At 46.2% G+C, this 18,403-nt stretch overlaps 1 protein-coding gene and 1 long non-coding RNA gene across 3 annotated transcripts in view; one reads left to right on the forward strand and one right to left on the reverse strand.

Moving 5' to 3' along the window:
- Positions 1-16,131, forward strand: part of KIAA1549L (KIAA1549 like) — a 300,774-nt gene extending 284,643 nt beyond the window's left edge. For both annotated transcript variants that reach the window (XM_043908885.1, XM_043908889.1), the window contains exons 18-21: positions 1,649-1,746; positions 3,996-4,144; positions 5,276-5,427; positions 12,933-16,131. In XM_043908885.1, coding sequence (XP_043764820.1) covers positions 1,649-1,746; positions 3,996-4,144; positions 5,276-5,427; positions 12,933-13,214 — 681 coding nt within the window. In that variant the 3' untranslated portion in view covers positions 13,215-16,131. The remainder of the gene's footprint in view (positions 1-1,648; positions 1,747-3,995; positions 4,145-5,275; positions 5,428-12,932) is intronic.
- LOC122698217 lies at positions 1,753-3,984 on the reverse strand. Its single transcript, XR_006342291.1, has 3 exons — positions 3,762-3,984; positions 2,617-2,681; positions 1,753-2,271 (listed from the first exon to the last, which is right to left on the reverse strand). It is a non-coding gene; the product is annotated as an uncharacterized LOC122698217 (long non-coding RNA).
- Positions 16,132-18,403: the final 2,272 nt, after the last annotated feature.

Here is an 18,403-nt window from a genome sequence, read left to right on the forward strand (position 1 = left end):
TCACCTTGCCCTATCCCAGGCTTGATCTCATTAATTGATTGCCAATATGGCATTTGTTTTCCAGGCAATCTCACCTTTCATATTTGTTTACTGCTCATTGTTTCCACCTCTGATTTCAGCTCACAGTTTTTATTTTAGTTTGCTGTGATGTGGGAGGGAGAAGGTGGGTAGTGGGTGGGAATCCTTAAGATTTCCTTACGTCTTGCAATTCCAGCATGCATTAAAAGCCATGTTTTACCTAGGATCTACTTGTTATTTAGTGGGTTGGCCCTTATGAGTAGGTAGTCTGCCATAATGTGTGTGCTCAGTCACTCAGTCATGTTTGACTCTTTGCGACCCCATGGACTGTAGCCCCCCAGGCTCCTCTGTCCATGGGCTTCTCCAGGCATGAATACTGGAGCAGGTTGCCATTTCCTACTCCAGGAATCGAACTCACATCGAACTGAACTCACATCTCTTTCGTCTCCTGCACTGGCAGGTGAATTCTTCACCACTGTGCCGTGTGGGACGCCCATAATGCCGGAGGGAAAAGCCCTCATTCATTTTATTTATTTATTTATTTTTCCCTCATTCATTTTAAAGGATCCTGTTTATGGATTCTCTCTCCTGCTACCTTTTGTCTGGATATCTTCAGGTTTAAAGCCCTATCATCTTGTTCCTTAAGAGATATGGCAGGCCTGATACCTATAGAAAAAAATGAATAAGAGGCACAAGCCAAGCTTTGTCTTCGCAGAGAGCATTCCTAGATTTTCTCCTGCTCAGAGGCTATGGTCTGGTTCGCTGGTCCTGTCTCTGACCATTTTCCTTTTCTCCCCTCCCGAGTTGATTAAAATCTTCACTTGACAGTTTTGATCCCTTATCTTTAAGTAGTGCTTTATAGATCACAAAATACTTACATATACACTGCCTGGCCTGATCTTCTTTGCACCTACCCCTCTGAGCAAGGCATCCTTGTCTCCATCTCAGCAGAAGACAGTGAGGTCCAGAGAAGTCACCTGACTTACTTAGGGACAGAAAGTCTATTTATTAGCAAACCTCCACCCATACTTCCTGATTCCAAACCCATTGCTTTCCCCCACGAAACCCGCTTTCCATGAGTGAGAAAATAAGCACAATCAATGATTCATTCTTTATCTAATATTTATTGCCCATCCAAGATATAACAGGCACTGTTCCAGGCGTGAAGATACAGCTGACAACAGATCCCTTGCCCTCATTACAGTCTTGTTGTGAATAATAAATAAGCAATGATATAATACCAGAGTGACAACTGCTATGATAAAAAATAAAACAGAATATGGAGCTCCAAGGGAACATGGGGCTGGATAAATGACATGAAGAAAGAAGCCACGGGAAGAACCAGGAGAGGAACATTCCTGGGGAAGCCCAAGGCGGGAAACAACTTGGCGGATTCCAAGACCAACTGAAGGACTCTGTGACTGCAAGGGCCCACCATCGCGAAGAGTGGGGGTAGATGAGATAGAAGAGGGGACTGGAAACATGTTAAGGGTGATGGAGGGGGGACCTTTGAGGAAAGAAGGAAAGTCTAACCCTTGAAGTCTGCTTCTCTATTAAGTAAGAAGAACCTGTGTGTTGATGAGCACCAGATATTAACATGTATCTCCCTGCATGCTTGTCTCTTTTGCAGGCCTACAGGTTTTCCCAGCTTCCTGAAATGGTCATGGGCTCTCCCCCTCCACCTGTGCCTCCGCGGACGGGCCCTGTGGCTGTTGCTTCTCTCAGGCGGTAACACATTCCTCTCTTTCCCTTATTTGAAATATTTGCAGAGGATTTGGTCCTGTGAGCCCTGCCCTGACATATTTCCTTCATGCCCTGCCCCATTCAGGGGTGCATCACCTGTACAGACAACCATGTGACCAGGGTACCTTGAATGCCATGAAAGAAGTGGGGGCCACAGAGGGTTGGCCTACTTTCTTACCATTGAAAATGGAAAGTCCTGTAGAACCCACAATTGAAAAAACCCAAGGTCAACTGCCCCATACCCTGAAAACCCCATGCCTTGACATTGAGCCTCTAAAAATTATTCCAGTTTGGGCCGTCACAACAGCTGTCTCAAGTCTGGGCACCTCCTGCAGGTGTGTGCGTCAGAAGACCCGTTGTTCCTGAGGGGTGGTGTCCAAGAGGCTGGGGAGCAGTGTGTCCAGGCTCCTGCCCTAACTCTTGCCTTCCAAGATGGGGAGGCTGAGAGTACATGAACTTGGACAGGTCAGCTGGGAAGCATATATTCAGCATTCTCTTTGCTCTGTAACACTATAAAAAGCATATGCTTTAAATATAGACAGGAAAACAACAGCCAAGAGCACTAGGGGAGGCTGGAATAGTCAATATGTCCAGGGCTTGGAGAGATACTGTGCCTTGGGGTCCATATGGGCCACTGCCCTGGCCTCCCCCAAAGTGCTTGTCACACTCTATGTGGGCCACAGGTCTGAACTTTGTGAAAATGGTGAAAAGAAATGAGTTTTCCTCAGAAACAACCCTCCCTTCATTTCCAGCAGTTTAGGATGCTGAACTGTATGTAGGCATCCCCCTTTGACCCCAGTCAAGCTCAGAGTAGGGGGTTGGGGGTGGGGCTAGCAGACCAGAGTTCCACCTTACCTGCCTGTAGCCTGCTGTGTAACCCCAGGCATGGTGCCTCACCTGTCTGGCTCCTCTCTCTTTATCTGTCAAATGAGAGAAACGGCCTAAATGATCTGGGAGTCCGCAAAGGTGGCCACGTGTGCGGAGCAGAATCCAGGGATTTTCCCAGGATGGTTTTCTAAAGGAGTAGCTGATGCCTAGAAACAGCACATGAGAAGCCAGAGCTGTGGGAGTGAGAAAATGAGAGAAGGAGAAAGGAAGAGAGACCCCACTGGCCTGGTCCCCCACCACCCACCTCATGTGAAATTTAATCCTCACAGCCTGTGTCTGACCCTCCCTGGGGAATAGTTACTCCTGAGGGTTCTGAATTGGAGGAGCTTGTCATCAGTGATTCATGCTACATTTGCTGAAGGCGGGAACCTACTTATTTCTCCTCTCAAGTCCTTCTGCACCATCTGCCATCCTTGCCAAGTATCAAGAGGTCACTGCCCTCCATAGGAACCCAGAGGGTTGGACCAGAGAGGAACCTTTGAGATGGAGTCACCCTCCCCTCTGAGGAAACTGGGGCTCAGAGAGAGGAGGTAGTTAGGACTCAGACCCCTGCCTCCTGTCCTGCTCCCTTGCGCCCCTGCGCAGAAGGTGGCTCTGTGGGCTGGCAGCCCGCCACCCGCTGGGGCTGTCTTTGCCTCCTTCCATCTGAATTTTAGGAAAGCCGAATGCCTCTGCCAAAGAGAAGACAGACTGGCTAAAGCACCCTTTATACTGGGGGGAGAGGCCGGTGCCCCCACCCCAGCCCCCTCTTCTTACCTGGCTTTCTGAGCACTAAGTGGGAATGGGTGTTAAGTGGGCCAGATTCTCTGCTTACCTGTGGAACTTAAAAACAAAAACGTGTTCTCACATTCATAACACCCAGCAAGCGCTAAGCTCATGCTCCAGAGAGCAGAGAGCATACCCCAGCCGGAGCTTCCGGAGCCTGGGGCTTCTTGCTTCCTGCTGCCGCTCTCCAGACGAAGCCTTCCCATTGGCTGCCGGTGATGTCATCGCCTGCCAGGTTGACCATCCCCAGCTAAGACCCAGTGCTAATTGCTTGGCTCCTGTTTATGTGGAGATGAAGTGCTCTACTCCCCCACAGACACAAGAGTCACCCACAGGGGAGCACTGACCTTGAATGTCTAAAAATGACTCCAGCTCGGCCACCGCGACGGCTGCTCCAGGTCTGGGCGTGTAGGCCCCCTTTGTCACTGGGGGGCCGGGAGCTGCAAACTCAGGCTCGAGGACCCAGCAGTCCTGTGGCTCGGAGGCCGAGGCGCTCCCCCGCTTCCCCGGCGGTGACCTGCCCCGGGAGCCCCGCCTCACCCCGCGGGCAGGCGGCTAAGGTGGCCTCTCTCCCCGCCCAGGTCCACTTCGGACGTTGGCAGCAAGACTAGGATGGCCGAGTCCGCGGGGCCCGAGCCCGCGCAGCTGCACGACAGCGCCTCCTTCGCGCAGGTGTCCCGAGGCCCCGTGTCCGTGGCGCAGTTGGATCAGTCGGCTTTAAATTACTCAGGTGGGCTAGAGGAGAAAAGCCTGGAGGAAGCCCGCGCCCTGTCCCAGCATCACCCCTCCACCTCTGTATTTGCCTTCCGCGCTCTCCACCTTCTGTCCGCCAGGCTCAGGGATCAAAGCGACTGTATTTCTGGATCCCCTGTTGCCCTGTCTAGAAGAGCTACTGCTTTTATTTGTTTACAATATCTGAAATCTGACAAAATACTAAGATACATTACAGTCAGGGTGGATGTTAACATCTTTCCAGATCTCAGACCTTTAAAACAAGCATTCCAGATATAACTGTCTACCCCCAACTCATTCCCCTTCTCCGAGGTAATCACAGTCCTTAAGTTGTAGGTGTTAACGTTTCACTGGTTACAACAATATACTGTATTAATTCTGTATATATTTTAAATTTACATAAGTGATGTCAAGCTATACCTTTCCTTTTGCACTATTTTCTTGACTAAACATTGTTAGCAAGGGTTCTCCAGGTTGCTACACTCATATTGATCTAGTTCATTTGTTTACACTGCCATATGGTATTCTATTATGTGATATGCCAGTTTATCCTGTCCCCTAATGAGGGACATACTGGTTGTTTCAGTGTTTTGCTATTACAAACAATGAACATGGAAGTTTGGACATGCACTAATAGGTTTTTTTCTTTTAGTCAAACCATTCCTTTTAGGCTAAAACACCCAGTTGTCAACACTTATTAAAGCATAGTGTGTCCAGAAATTCTACCAATGAAACCCATTCCTTTTGGTTCCTCTTCTTGGCTCTTTAAAAACACCCATCCTTCTGGGAGGAGAACCCCTAGCACCAAGGTGTCATTTCCTCTTGCCAGCAGGTCAGGGGTGTGGGATGGGGATGGGGGAGCTGGTGAGGCTCGGCAAGGGGAGTTGAGCCATCGCTTCTCTAGAAAGCCAGGTCCGAGTCTCAGCAGGTGACTCTACTACTCTCTGGGCAGGTAAGCAGGGGCTGAGGCTGCAGGTGGAGATCTGTTGCCCTCCGCACTCCCCCCCGCCCCCAGTAGCTCCTTCCCCAATGCCAGAATCCCGTTTCCAGCTTCCCCGAGCTTGTGCAGATGTCAGCCCAGTGGGCAAGGCGCTGGCTTAATCTCACCCATCCATCTCCTCCATGCCAGGTAATACGGTGCCGGCAGTGTTCGCCATCCCAGCTGCCAACAGACCTGGTTTCACTGGCTACTTCATCCCGACGCCCCCCTCGTCCTACAGAAACCAGGCCTGGATGTCCTACGCCGGAGATAACGAGCTCCCCAGCCAGTGGGCTGATTCGGTGAGACCCTCGCTGATGCCCTCACAACTTTACCTGCTTGACCCACTTCAGGGAGAAGATGAATGTGAGGCTGAGACTGAGTGTTTTGTTATCTCAGGCCCCCTCTCACCAACCAGGTGTTGAAAGTCAGCCTTTAGAAGAGACAGTTGGAGGGGGTTGGGGTTGGGGTTGGGGGGATGGTGATGGTGGTGATATCCTTCAGTCAGATTCCACCTCTTCCTGGAGGGCACCCTTAATCAAATACATTTTTATATTCACTGTCATTTTTTGAGTATTTTCTATGTGCCAGACACCATGTTAGATGTTCTATTTATGTTGTCTTAATATACACAAGACCCATCATGTAGGTATTATTGTTGCTCCCATGACATATCCAGCATTCAGACCTGCATCTTCCCAGCTCCAAAGCCTTTACTAAGTTTGTTCCTTTCAACTTTAAAATCCTGTAAGTGTAAGGCATAGTTCCGGCGAGGCAGAAAAGGAAAGACGACCTCAACAGAAGTAGGTTACCTTTATTCAGGCAAGGAGGGGCGACAGTCGGCCTAACGACCAGGCTGAGCGCTGAAAGGGATCAGGGAGGCTTCATACTTATAGGGAGGTTTGTGGAAGCGATAAGGGAAACGTCAATCAGGCGGGATATTTTGAGTATTCTTTTGTTGAGATGACACTTGTAGTTGGGCAGGGGGTGATAAGTCTTCTGGGCGGGTGTAGGGGGTGGTAGGTTTCCGGACAGGGGGTGATAAGTCCCAGATAGATGCAGCTGGCCTGGAGCATCAGGATGGAACTAAAGTTATGCTTTGTTTTCTCTGAAGTTAGATGATTCAGCAAGGGGCCTTAGAGACTGTTGTTCTCTTTTCTAGGCCCAAAAGACTCCTTCAGTAAGAATTTTAGATGCAATACCAGAAAAAGAAGTATTAGAAACCCAGGACAGAACTACTTTGCATGTAGATCCAAGGCTTTCTGCATGTCTTCAGCTGAAGACTGTCCTGTCACAGTCCCCTGGTTTCTTCCTTATATGACTAGGAGTTTATGGCACAGTCGGCCTGACCCAGCCTAGACCAAAGAGGGCCAGTGACAGGCTGAACCTGAACATGCACGCCCAAACCTGCCTTTCAGCCACCTGTGAAAGCACTGCAAATGAAAAACAAAAAACAAGCAAACAAAAATAGCACAGTGATGGCCCCTAGAGTGGGTTGCTGCAGTCCCTGTGTGAGACCATCCATCATGGATAAGAAAGGCAGGCTGTCGTCTGGAGGCCCGTGGTGCTGTATTCATTTTAGGGTTTATTTCAGCGTTTGTCAATACACATTGACACCCAAGGCCTGTGTCAACTTTTCTCTCTGTCCAGACCCCTAGGGTCCATACTGTCTACCCCTACAGGTTCAGTTCAGCCCCAGCATTGGTGTCTGCTCTTATTGTAGTGATGCCACATTTAAACAACATCATCAGGGTAAAACTTCCCTACATGTTTATTAATTTTCCTGATGATCAAATTATCCCTGAGCTTCCCTGGTGGCTCAGAGTTAAAGAATCCGCCTGCCAATGCAGGAGACACATGCGTTGTGTCTCCCGATCCCTGATTTGGGAGAATTCCACATGCCACAGAGCAACTAAGCCCACACTTCACAACTATTGAGCCTGTGCTCTAGAGCCCATGCTTCTCAACAAGAGAAGCCACCACAATGAGAGGCCTGTGTAGTGCAAAGAGAGAGTAGCTCCCGCTCTCCACAACTAGGAAAAAGCCCACACAGCAATGAAGACCCAGCACCGCCATAAATAAATAAATTAAAATTGTATATTAAAAAAGTTATCTTTAAAAAAAGCTCATCCCTTTAATTGCCAAAATATCTTTAAAATATGTGCTACCTTGAATTTTAAAATTCTGGCATGAATTACATCCTTCTCCCCTTCTTTAGAAGAAAAACATAATTTAATTTGTTTTTAACAAATGAGTCAATGTCATTATTATGCCTCACTGTACTAAAATGATGTCTGTAAGATGGGCTCTGATGGTTTGTAGAATTACTTCTACGTCAAACGTCTCCAAACTCTGCTTCTTGGAACTACTCCAAGGCTTAGTATGGTTTTTCTTTCTCTGACCTTGCTCCCAGCTCACTCCTTCTGTTGCTGCCAGTGTCCCCACTTTCAGATATACTCGCCCTTAAATATGCTTTTCCTAATGTACTATTATCTGCAAATGAGGCAAGTCTGAGCTCATCAGAGTTGTTTGTAGAGTTGGAGTAAATAAGCTCTAAGAGAGTAACTAGAGGCATTCCCTACTGATAAATCTACACGTCTTAGTGTGGGAGTGTTTGGCTTGTGTTCTGGTTGTTAGTGGGCCTTTTTTGCTTCCTTTGTTATGCTCAGCTCTTCTAAACAGCTGAAATCATGGGGTGTGCGTTGATCAGTTCAGATTTTATTTGACTCCATAATTCCACTTGCAATCTAAACATAATGTGTACTTTCAGAAAGTAGATGATACTTAACTTGTGCTAATTAGGCAGTAAACCTGCAGCTTTGTCAGCTCACCCTCTGTGAGCAGAGTGCGCTGGGTGCTTGGCAGGAGTCAGCAGAGGTATTTACAAAAACCTTGGCCCTTGCCTTCAAGATACTTACAGATAACACTTAGCCAGGCTTATGGCGACATAACTCTGATGCCTCTGGGTTCGTGTTGCCTTAAAGATGAAGGAAAGGGAACCCAGCAAATCAAAACCTCACTTTTTAGACAGGATGACTTGATCACCGCACTCTCCCACCCCCATCCCCAGTGTGAGGGAGAGCTAGTTTCCTATTAGCTGTTTTTAAGAGAAAAATGATTGCTACAGCCTAGATGGGTCTTTCCTGGAGCCCAGTTACCATCTGCAGGTAAGCAGGTATGGCCTCTTGCGTGGAACACCGTAGCCAGTTGGGAGGTCAGGTGCTTTATCGCATTTGAAAGACAGTACAGGAGGTTTAGAGGGACTGGTTGTCAGCTTGAGAAAGATATTCCATTGGAGAAAATGTTCACCCTCTGGCATCACCGCCTCAATGGACATGAGTTTGAGCAAACTCCAGGAGATAGTGAAGGACAGGGAAGCCTGGTGTGCTGTAGTCCATGGGGTCGCAAAGAGTCCAACATGTCTTAGCAACTGAACAACAACTACATCCATGTGAGAAGCAAAAAGTGCCTACCATCAGCTGGTGCTAGTGGTAAAGAACCCGACTGCCAATGCAGGAGATTTAAGAGACGTGGGTTCTATCCCTGGGTTGAGAAGATTCCCTGGAGGAGGGCATAGCAACCCACTCCAGTATTCTGGCCTGTAGAATCCCATGGACAGAGAAGCTTGGCGGGCTATAGTCCATAAGGGTCACACGGAGTCAGACATGACTGAAGTGACTTTGCATGCATGCACACATCTCTCATTTGGATGTCTGGCCTTCCTGATTCCAGGTATCCAAGTGTAAGGAGCTAGCTTGCATAACACCTGGACCTGGCTTGATAAACAGATTTCATTCTTGGTGCTAGATGGAGAGGGATTGGGAAGGAGTTACCAGGCTCAGCAGGAAACTGCTGTCGTCTATAGGGGATGCCTGCCATGGGCACTGGCTAGGCAAGGAGTGATGTTTGCCAGTCCTGGATTTTGGTCCACAAGGTGTGATGGGTCCCAACTGCATCTCCTGTAAGAGAGGAAGAGTATGTCATCTCCTCATCTTCCGCACTTCTGAAGGGAACATTTCATGCAAAGATGGGCTCAATAAAGGACAGAAATGGTATGGACCTAACAGAAGCAGAAGATACTAAGAAGAGGTGGCAAGAATACACAGAAGAACTATACAAAAAAGATCTTCATGACCCAGATAACCGCGATGGTGTGATCACTCACCTAGAACCAGACATCCTGGAGTACAGAGTCAAGTGGGCCTTATGAAGCATCACTATGAGCAAAGCTAGTGGAGATGATGAAATTCCAGTTGAGCTATTTCAAATCCTAAAAGATGATGCTGTGAAATTGCTACACTCAATATGCCAGCAAATCTGGAAAACTCAGCAGTGGCCACAGGACTGGAAAAGGTATTTTCATTCCAGTCCCAAAGAAAGGCAATGCCAAAGAATGCTCAAACTACCGCACAATGGCACTCATCTCACATGATAGCAAAGTAATGCTCAAAATTCTCCAAGCCAGGCTTCAACAATATGTGAACTATGAACTTCCAGATGTTCAAGCTGGATTTAGAAAAGGCAGAGGAACCAGAGATCAAATTGCCAACATCCGTTGCATCATTGAGAAAGCAAGAGAGTTCTAGAAATACATCTACTTCTGCTTTATTGACTACACCAAGAACTATGGAAAATTCTTAAAGAGATGGGAATACCAGACCACCTGACCTGCCATCTGAGAAATCTGTATGCAGGTCAAGAAGCAACAGTTAGAACTGAATGTGGAACAATAGACTGGTTCCAGATCGAGAAAGGGGTACGTCAAGGCTGTATATTGTCACCCTGCTTATTTAACTTATATGCAGAGTACATCATGAGAAATGCTGGGCTGGAAGAAGCACAAGCTGGAATCAAGATTACCAGGAGAAATATCAATGACCACAGATATGCAGATGATACCACCCTTATGGCAGAAAACAAAGAAGAACTAAGGAGCCTCTTAATGAAAGTGAAAGAAGAGAGTGAAAAAGTTGACTTAACACTCAACATTCAGAAAACTAAGATCATGGCATCTGGTCCCATCACTTCATGGCAAATAGATGGGGAAGCAATGGAAAAAGTGACAGACTTTATTTTTCTGGGCTCCAAAATCACTGCAGATGGTGACTGCAGCCATGAAATTAAAAGATGCTTGCTCTTTGGAAGAAAAGTTATGACCAACCTAGAGAACATGTTAAAAAGCAGAGACATTACTTTGCCAACAAAGGTCCATCTAGTCAAAGCTATGGTTTTTCTGGTAGTCATGTATGGATGTGAGAGTTGGACTATAAAGAAAGCTGAGCACCAAAAAATTGATGCTTTTGAACTGTGGTGTTGGAGATGACTCTTGAGAGTCCCTGGGACTTCAAGGAGATCCAACCAGTCCATCCTAAAGGAAATCAGTCCTGAATATTCATTGGAAGGATTGATGCTGAAGCTGAAACTCCAATACTTTGGCCACCTGATGCATAGAACTGACTCATTTGAAAAGACCCTGATGCTAGGAAATATTGAGGGCAGGAGGAGAAGGGGACGACAGAGGATGAGATGCTTGGATGGCATCATCAACTCAATGGACATGAGTTTGAGTAAACTCCAGGAGTTGGTGATGGACAGGGAGGCCTGGCGTGCTGCAGTCCATGGGGTTGCAAAGAGTCAGACATGATTGAGCGACTGAACTGAAGTGAACTGAACCAGTGGAGTCAGGTGCCCCTGGCCTGTCCTAGCCACCAGCACCAAGTCAGTTAATACTGCAGAGCTGGGAGGTCTCAATAGTTGGACACTGACCCTCAGCTCCAGCTGAACTTGAAATCCAGGGAAAGGGGACATGGCAGCTTCTTTCACAAACATAGGGCGCCAGGTGCCTATCCTTCAATGATTTTCAAATTATACTGCTCAGAACCCTGGGTCCTAAGACACTCCCTTCTGTGTACCATGCACAGTTCGGGGCACTGGTGCACAGTGATAAGCAGGTGAGACACAGTTTCGCCTTTACAAGTCGATGCCCATCGCAGGGTGATGAAGTCATGAGTGATGACTAGTTATGCTAGACAAAGTGCATGGAAGGAATTTACAGGGAGTCCTTGACTAACACAGAGCTGGGGAAGGTCTCTCAGAAGAAAAAGAGTGTGAGCTGAGACCTGACAGGCAAATCCTGTGTCCTGGCCTTGGAGCTCTGTTCCCCCAGTTAATTACCAGTGTGTCCCCAGCTCACGTGGCCCAAGGACTTGGGCAGTCTGACTCCAGTTTTCCTCTAAGATGCAAGTGCAATGTATTTGCAACTTTGTCTTTCTTTGCCAGGTCTTGTAGGGAAAATAAAGCCCCAAACTTTGGGATATCCCGTCACTTCTTTCTTCATTCAGGTCCTCCCTGGTTCTCACCAGGCCCTTTGAGGTAGCCTCAGATCCTGTCTCCTCGCCACCTCCAGTGGGTCCACCTCCTCCAGAGTGTTCCTTCCTACAGTACAGACCTTTCCTCCGCCTGACACCCCCGTTGGCTCCCAGGCCAGGCCTTCTCAGGAGGCTCATCAGAACCTCTGACAGGGACTAGGAGGGGCCTGCTTTCTTACTGCATGTTCACCCATCCAGAATTTCTGAATCATCACCCAACCTCATCCCACTCCATCCTCACCAGCTCCCACACACCCGTCTCCGTAAAGAATGGGAACATGCTGAATTCCTCAGAAGTGGGCCGTAGAAAACGTAACTCGGTAGCCTGGGGTTCAGCGGCTTTCTGATCTGGTCCTGCCCACCCTTCTTGCTGAGCTCCTCCCACACCGCACACACCCTCTGTGGTCAGACCACCTTACTGAACCTCCCTGGGGACACTGTCTTCCGTGTATTGCCAGGCCTCTGCACGGCTCTCCCTCTGCCTGGAATGCCCGTTCCACCTTGTCTTCTGCAAAACAGCCTCTCCATCCTAGCCGTCTCCTCTCCAGACTCAGCTAAGATGCTTCTCCTGGAAAGCTGCCTTACTGCCCACATATGTCGCATCCCCTGCAGCACCCCAGGGCCTACGTGATCCATGGGCACTTATCTCACAGTGATGCAAGTAGCATTATGGGATATAAAGGTCTTTTGTGGATTACCCTGGAAACAGTATCCCCATGTGTGGCCCTGTTCCTGTGGGCAAGTCGATCCTGAATTCTGAATCATTGTCCTGCCCATATTTCTAGAAGTGTCCATATTATTGGCATAGAACTATCTTCCACTTTTAATGAAAAGAAAATTTTTTCAAGACGCCAAGATCATATTCCAGGTGCATGACGTGATAGTTCAGTGATTAACTCCCAGCCTTGAAGCCAGCCTGTCTCTGTGGCTTGTTAGCTGTGGCAACTTTGACTGAGACACTGTTTGTTTTTGTTTCCTCTTCTGTAAAATAAGGGTAACAATACCTACCTCCTAGGAGAATTGCTTTGAGAATTAAATGAGATCATGATTGGAAAGCCCTTATAGCACAGGGCTCGTTCAGCATTAACTGTTGTCATTAGTAATAAATTTCTGAGTCCTTTGAGGTCCTTAAAGAACAACACTTCTCTACCTAGATGGTGCTTATATTAAAAAGGTAGCCAGGTAGATTCAGATGTAGACTGGGTATGTACCCACTGTTTGCGCAAAGTGTAAAATGCCTATTTAATTCATCCAACCAGCAGAACCAGTGAGTCCAAGTCACCTAGCTTTTATATCTGCACAATGGCGAGTTGCCTTCCTTTTCTTGTAAATCTCTTTCATTGTCCTCAATCCCCTCCTCCTTTGGTATCTAGTGTATCCTATGACTTGAGCCCATTCCTGATACCTGGCCCTGTCTTCTCTCCCGACATGCTCTGCAGGTCCCCCTCCCGGGGTACATCGAGGCTTACCCCCGATCCCGGTATCAGCAGAACTCGCCCTCCAGGCTCCCTCGTCAGTACAGCCAGCCAGCTGGGCTGCACCCCAGCTTGGAGCAGGCCCCGGTGCCCTCCACAGCAGCCTCTCAGCAGAGCCTGGCGGACAACGACCCATCCGACACCCCCCTCACCAACATTTCCACGGCAGCCCTGGTGAAAGCCATCCGGGAAGAGGTGGCCAAGCTTGCCAAGAAACAGACAGACATGTTCGAGTTCCAGGTCTAATGCCTTCACCCCTTGAGACTTCCAGACTCTGAGGAAGCAGGCTTTGGGTTTCTCCAGGCATGGTGGGACTGGAGACAGGAGACGATGTGGGAATCTTTCTCACCCTCAGTTTCTAAAAAGGTGAACAGAGGGGCTTCTGGGGAACAGGAAACTCTTGAACAACAGGATGCTTGGCCTATTCAACTGATTGTATGTCAGCAAGTCCGCATGTGGGACCATGTGTTTGATATTCTGTTACGTTAACTGTTTGAGCTGTGGGTGTATTCCCTCTCCTATGGAGCGTTAGTCACGAGAGAGGAGACGCTTGCTAATCTGCAGATTCCTGTCCAATACCACATTTTAACAGGTCACCAGAAGGGGGAGAGCACAGTTCTATCTTCAGTGACCTCTGCATGTTAACTCTGTTTCTGTGTTAAAGGCAATGCAGGTGTGTGATGAAGCCCCAGACTGTTCTCTCATTCAGCCAGAACTATAATTATCCAGTCACCTCCAGTCTCCAAGGGAGACACTGACTCCAGCCAAGAAACTTGAGTCCTTTTCTTTTAAAGGTTCATATTCAAAGTCAAATAAATTGGATGAAAATCTGGACTGTCAATGACTGCACCTATACATAGTCCTGACTCTTCCCCCCACCCCCAATTAATTCAACAAAGGCCAAGAAAGAGAGAAGATGAGGGAATGGTGGATTCGTGTTGACAGGTTCTTTGAAAAGGTGTTGTCATGTTGGAAATAGAGTATTCTGCAAGTTGGGCTCTAGCTCGAAGAGCATCGGTGCTAAGAGCTTTTAGGATCCTACAAAAGAAAAACAGCTTTTTTTTGCCCTGCAGTGAAGGTAGCCTGAGAACAGAGCTTCTCTCTTTTGGGGGAGACAATAGATACATCGACTTTTACAAGGAAATCTCTGTCTCTTCAACAATGATGTCCAGCATGTGCTGCCCAGTGATAAAGAAGGAAATAGTCATTGATGCCAGTTGGAAGCAGGAATAGTGAACCCAGTCTCCCCAGGCTGCAGCCTCTGTTTATAGACGCTTCTGAATGTAGAAAATCTGTTGATTTACGTTCAAATGTAAATACCATTTTTAAAGGTGTATGGAGTTAGCCAGTCCCCTCCCATACTTGTCCCTGTAGTTAATAGACATAGGAGGACATTTGCCGCAATGGCGGGCTTCTGACCTCGTGACCATGATGCTGTAAGTTAGGCTTCCTGGCATGGTAGGTCAGCCTCCAGAGCTCTGGGTGGACATTGCCTTGCAGCCTTGAGGCACCAGCTGCTGACTGACAACGCTGACTTCGGGTAGCCCATGGGGAGGGACACCCTGGTTCCATCACCAACTTTGGGAGCTGTGCTCAATGTCAAGGGCTTTCATGGTGTCTGTTGGGGAGTGAGGTCCTTTCCCGCCTTCACCCGTGATCCATCTAGCTTCAGCTTGTATTCATCTCCTCTGAGTCCATCCTTCCATTCTCCTCATGAGTTTCTTTGGTCTTTATTGAGAGAAGAAGGTGGAAATTTTCAAATTGAGAGAAGAGTAGGAATGGAACTGATTAGAGTGAGAGAATCAAACTGTCAAAGCACAGACTTTTCAAAGAAGCTGTTTTTATTTCTCAATGGCAAATTGCCCTTTCTGCAATGTTCTGGAGATGATGTGTCATGGATCCCCCAAACCAGTCTCTTGTTAGGATGATATTAGGTAGCGTCCTTTTGGTATGCTGGTTGATCTTTCATAGTGTTAGTTTTTTGTTACTTAAAAAAAAAATCAGCTATAAATAAAATGTATTTTTGTAATTTCCATGTGTATATATGGTATATTTCTACCAATGGCCAGTTGTTGTAACCCAAAACCTAAATCAGTTTGCAAACACTGTGGACAGTGCAAGATTTTATTGACAGATTAACACAATGCCTAAGTCTATCCAAATAGGTATTCAGTGCACTTGAATGAACAAAGAGCCAAAGAAACTCAGCCTTTTCATGCAAACGGTATGAGTCTGATAAAGTCAGCTACATTGTCCCGCCTTATCAATGATATTACTATCTCATCAGTGCAATGATATCAACCCAGTACTTTGTCTACTTGGTAAATGCTTGGAAATACTGTATGTGAAAATGAAGTTTCAAGACCTTAGTGTAATTTAAATATATACACATGCTTCCAAGACAGTGTCTACACTTTGGATGTCCCAGTGACTCACAGAGGAGGAGCCCACAGTGTGCAGTGGTCTGGCTCCAGTTGGCTAGAGGACGCTGAAAAATCATGGTGAGCTGTGCAGAGTCCTGTGAGATAGCGAGTCAGTCAGTGGAGATGACTACAAATATAGCATGCTAAGTCAGACACGCTCTTAAACTAGACACCACAGGTTTAAGAGCAGTATATGGGAGGAAAACCTTAAGTTGAGAAGAAATCAGTGTGGTCCATGTTGTCCCACCAATGCAAAGATGGCCGCCATTGTTTGATGTCCTGTGTCTAAGATGGGGGTCCCTTTTCTGAAGAGTCTCCTGACTGTCAGGAGATGACAGAGACCTGGATGGCTGGCCTTGAGAAAAGGCAAGTGTTCAGAAGTGCCATGAGAGCCCAGAGACTCTGTGTTCCTCATGACCCTCCAGACAGTTGAAGAAACCGTGAAGAACAAGAGGACCTTTGGTGACCTCCAAGAAGGAAGCCAGCGTTCGGAGAAGTGGAGTGACCTGCCCAAGGCCTTCAGCCCCGAGCCCACTTACTCGTGATCAGGCTTGCTTTCCATTTCACCATGCTGCCTGAACACTTGTCTGTGATGCGTTTCTTGAACTGTGCTAGGAAGTTTAAAAAGTAGACAAGGGTTATATGAGGGACTCCCTACATTCTTGCAAAGGAAAAAGATGTTGAATACAGTGTATAGAGGACAATGCATTTGTGGCATAATAAACATTTTTTGGAACTAGTTTCGATGTGAGTTTTCTGAGTTCATGAAAAGAAAAGCATTTTGGCTTTTTCTAGAGAGTGCCATCAAGGAAATGGGTTCTCCACTGCAGTTGAAGACTTTAGGGGTGTATTCTTCTCTTAGTGCCATGGATCCAAACAAGCAACCTGAGTTGATTAATGACTAAGACAGGGTGGATCATGTAGGAATCAGTTCTCTGGTGCCAGAAGTTACATTGTGCATTTGTTAATTTAAGAATTCAGCAGAAGGGCATGTATAATTTCTGGGCATTCTTGATGAAAGAATGGATAGGATATTGTTGGATTCGTGATTTTTAAAAAAAGAAAAGAAAAAAAACCCCTCAGAGTACAGATGGAGGAGGAGAAAAATTTAAATACCTGACTAAAATGCTTCTCTAACAGGCAGAAACTAACAAAATATATCAAAAGATTTAAATCCTGATTACCAATAAATAGGCTTCTTTTTTTGTACATAGCATGTAGGCATTCATTGTTTAATGAATAAAATAACATATTATTTTAAAGTCTGAGAACAGAATTTAAATGTAATTCACTCCTTCTGTTACACATCAGAAAGTAGTTTGGACTTTTCTAACAAAATGCAGCCAAATATGCTTAGGGAAAGATAGTAATTTAGCTTGGAGCAGTGACTGACTTGGGTCCAAGTGTTAGAAATTAAATGTGGCCATTTAGTCCAATCTGGAAGATATTCTGGTCAAGGGCATTTGCAAGGACTAGAAACCCATTTATACTTGGTCAGATGTGGGGAGTGACTGAGCAAATCAGGCAGACCTCAGAAATATTGTTGAGTCTGGTTCCAGACTGCCACAATTAAGCAAATATCACAATAAAGTGAGTCTATTCATTTTGGGGTTCCTGGTGCATATAAAGGTTATGTTTATATTATAGTGTAGGCTATTAAATGTGCAATAGCATTATCTCTTAAAAAATACATACCTTAATTTAAAAATACTTTATTGCTTAAAAAATGCTAACCATCACCTGAGCCTTCAGCAAGTCATGATCTTTCTGCTGGTGGAGAATCTTGCCTCAGTGTTGATGGCCATTGACTGATCAGGGTGGTGATTGCTGAAGGCTGGCATGGCTGTGGCAATTTCTTAAAATAAGTCAAGTGACGTTTCCCAGACTGACTCTTCTTTTCATGAATCATTTCTCTATGACTGCAATGCTGTTTGATAGCATCTTAACCACATTAGAACTTCTTTTAAAATTGGAATCAACCCTCTCAAAACCCTGCTGCTGCTTTGTCACCTAAGTTTATGTCGTATTCTAAATTCTTTGTTGTCCTTTCACCAGCCTTCATAGCACCTTCACCAGGAGTAGGTTCCATGTCAAGAAACCACTTTCTTTGCTCATCCATAAGAAGCAACTCCTCACCCATTACAGTTTTATCGTAAGATGGCAGCAGTTGAGTCACATCTTCAGGTTCCATGTCTAATTCTAGTTCTCTTGCTGTTTCCATCACATCTGCAATTACTTCCCCCACTGACGTCATCCATGAGAACTGGAATCAACTTCTTCTGAATTCCTGTTAATGTTGATATTTTTACCTTCTCCCATAAATCACGAGTGTTCTTAATGGCATCTAGAATAGTGAATCCTTTCCAGAACATTTTCAGTTGACTTTGCCCAGATCCATCAGAGGAATCACTATCTATGAAATTTACAAAATATATTTCTTAAAATAATAAGACGTAAAGCCAGAATTACTCCTTGATCCACAAGCTGCAGAATGGATGTGTTAGCAGGCATGAACAGTGTGAATCTCACCATACATCCCTATCAGAACTCTTGGTTGACCAGGTGCATTGTCAATGAGCAATATTTTGTTGTTTAATCTTTTTTTTTTTTTTTGAGCAGTAATCTCAATGGTGGGCTTAAAATGTTCATTAAATCGTGTTGTAAACAGATGTGCTGTCATCCAGGCTTTGTTGTTCCATTTATAGACCACAGGCAAAATAGATTTAGCATAATTCTTAAGGGCCCTAGGGTTTGAGGAATGGTAAATGAGCATTAAAGTTTCAACTTTAAGTTACCAGTTGCATTATCCCCTAATAAGAGAGTCAGCCTGTCCTTTGAAGCTTCAAAACCAGGCACTGATTTCCTCTCTCTGGCTTTAAAAGTCCCGGATGACATCCCCTTCTAAGACTGTTTTGTTTCTTGACTGTTGGCATAACTGACGCCATTTGGACACTTAAGAGTTTCTCCTGTCCTTTATACTGACCTTGTGGCTCATCTGGTAAAGAATCTGCC

Source organism: Cervus elaphus, chromosome 1 (genome assembly GCF_910594005.1).
Source record: "Cervus elaphus chromosome 1, mCerEla1.1, whole genome shotgun sequence".
Classification (NCBI taxonomy): Eukaryota; Metazoa; Chordata; class Mammalia; order Artiodactyla; family Cervidae; genus Cervus; species Cervus elaphus.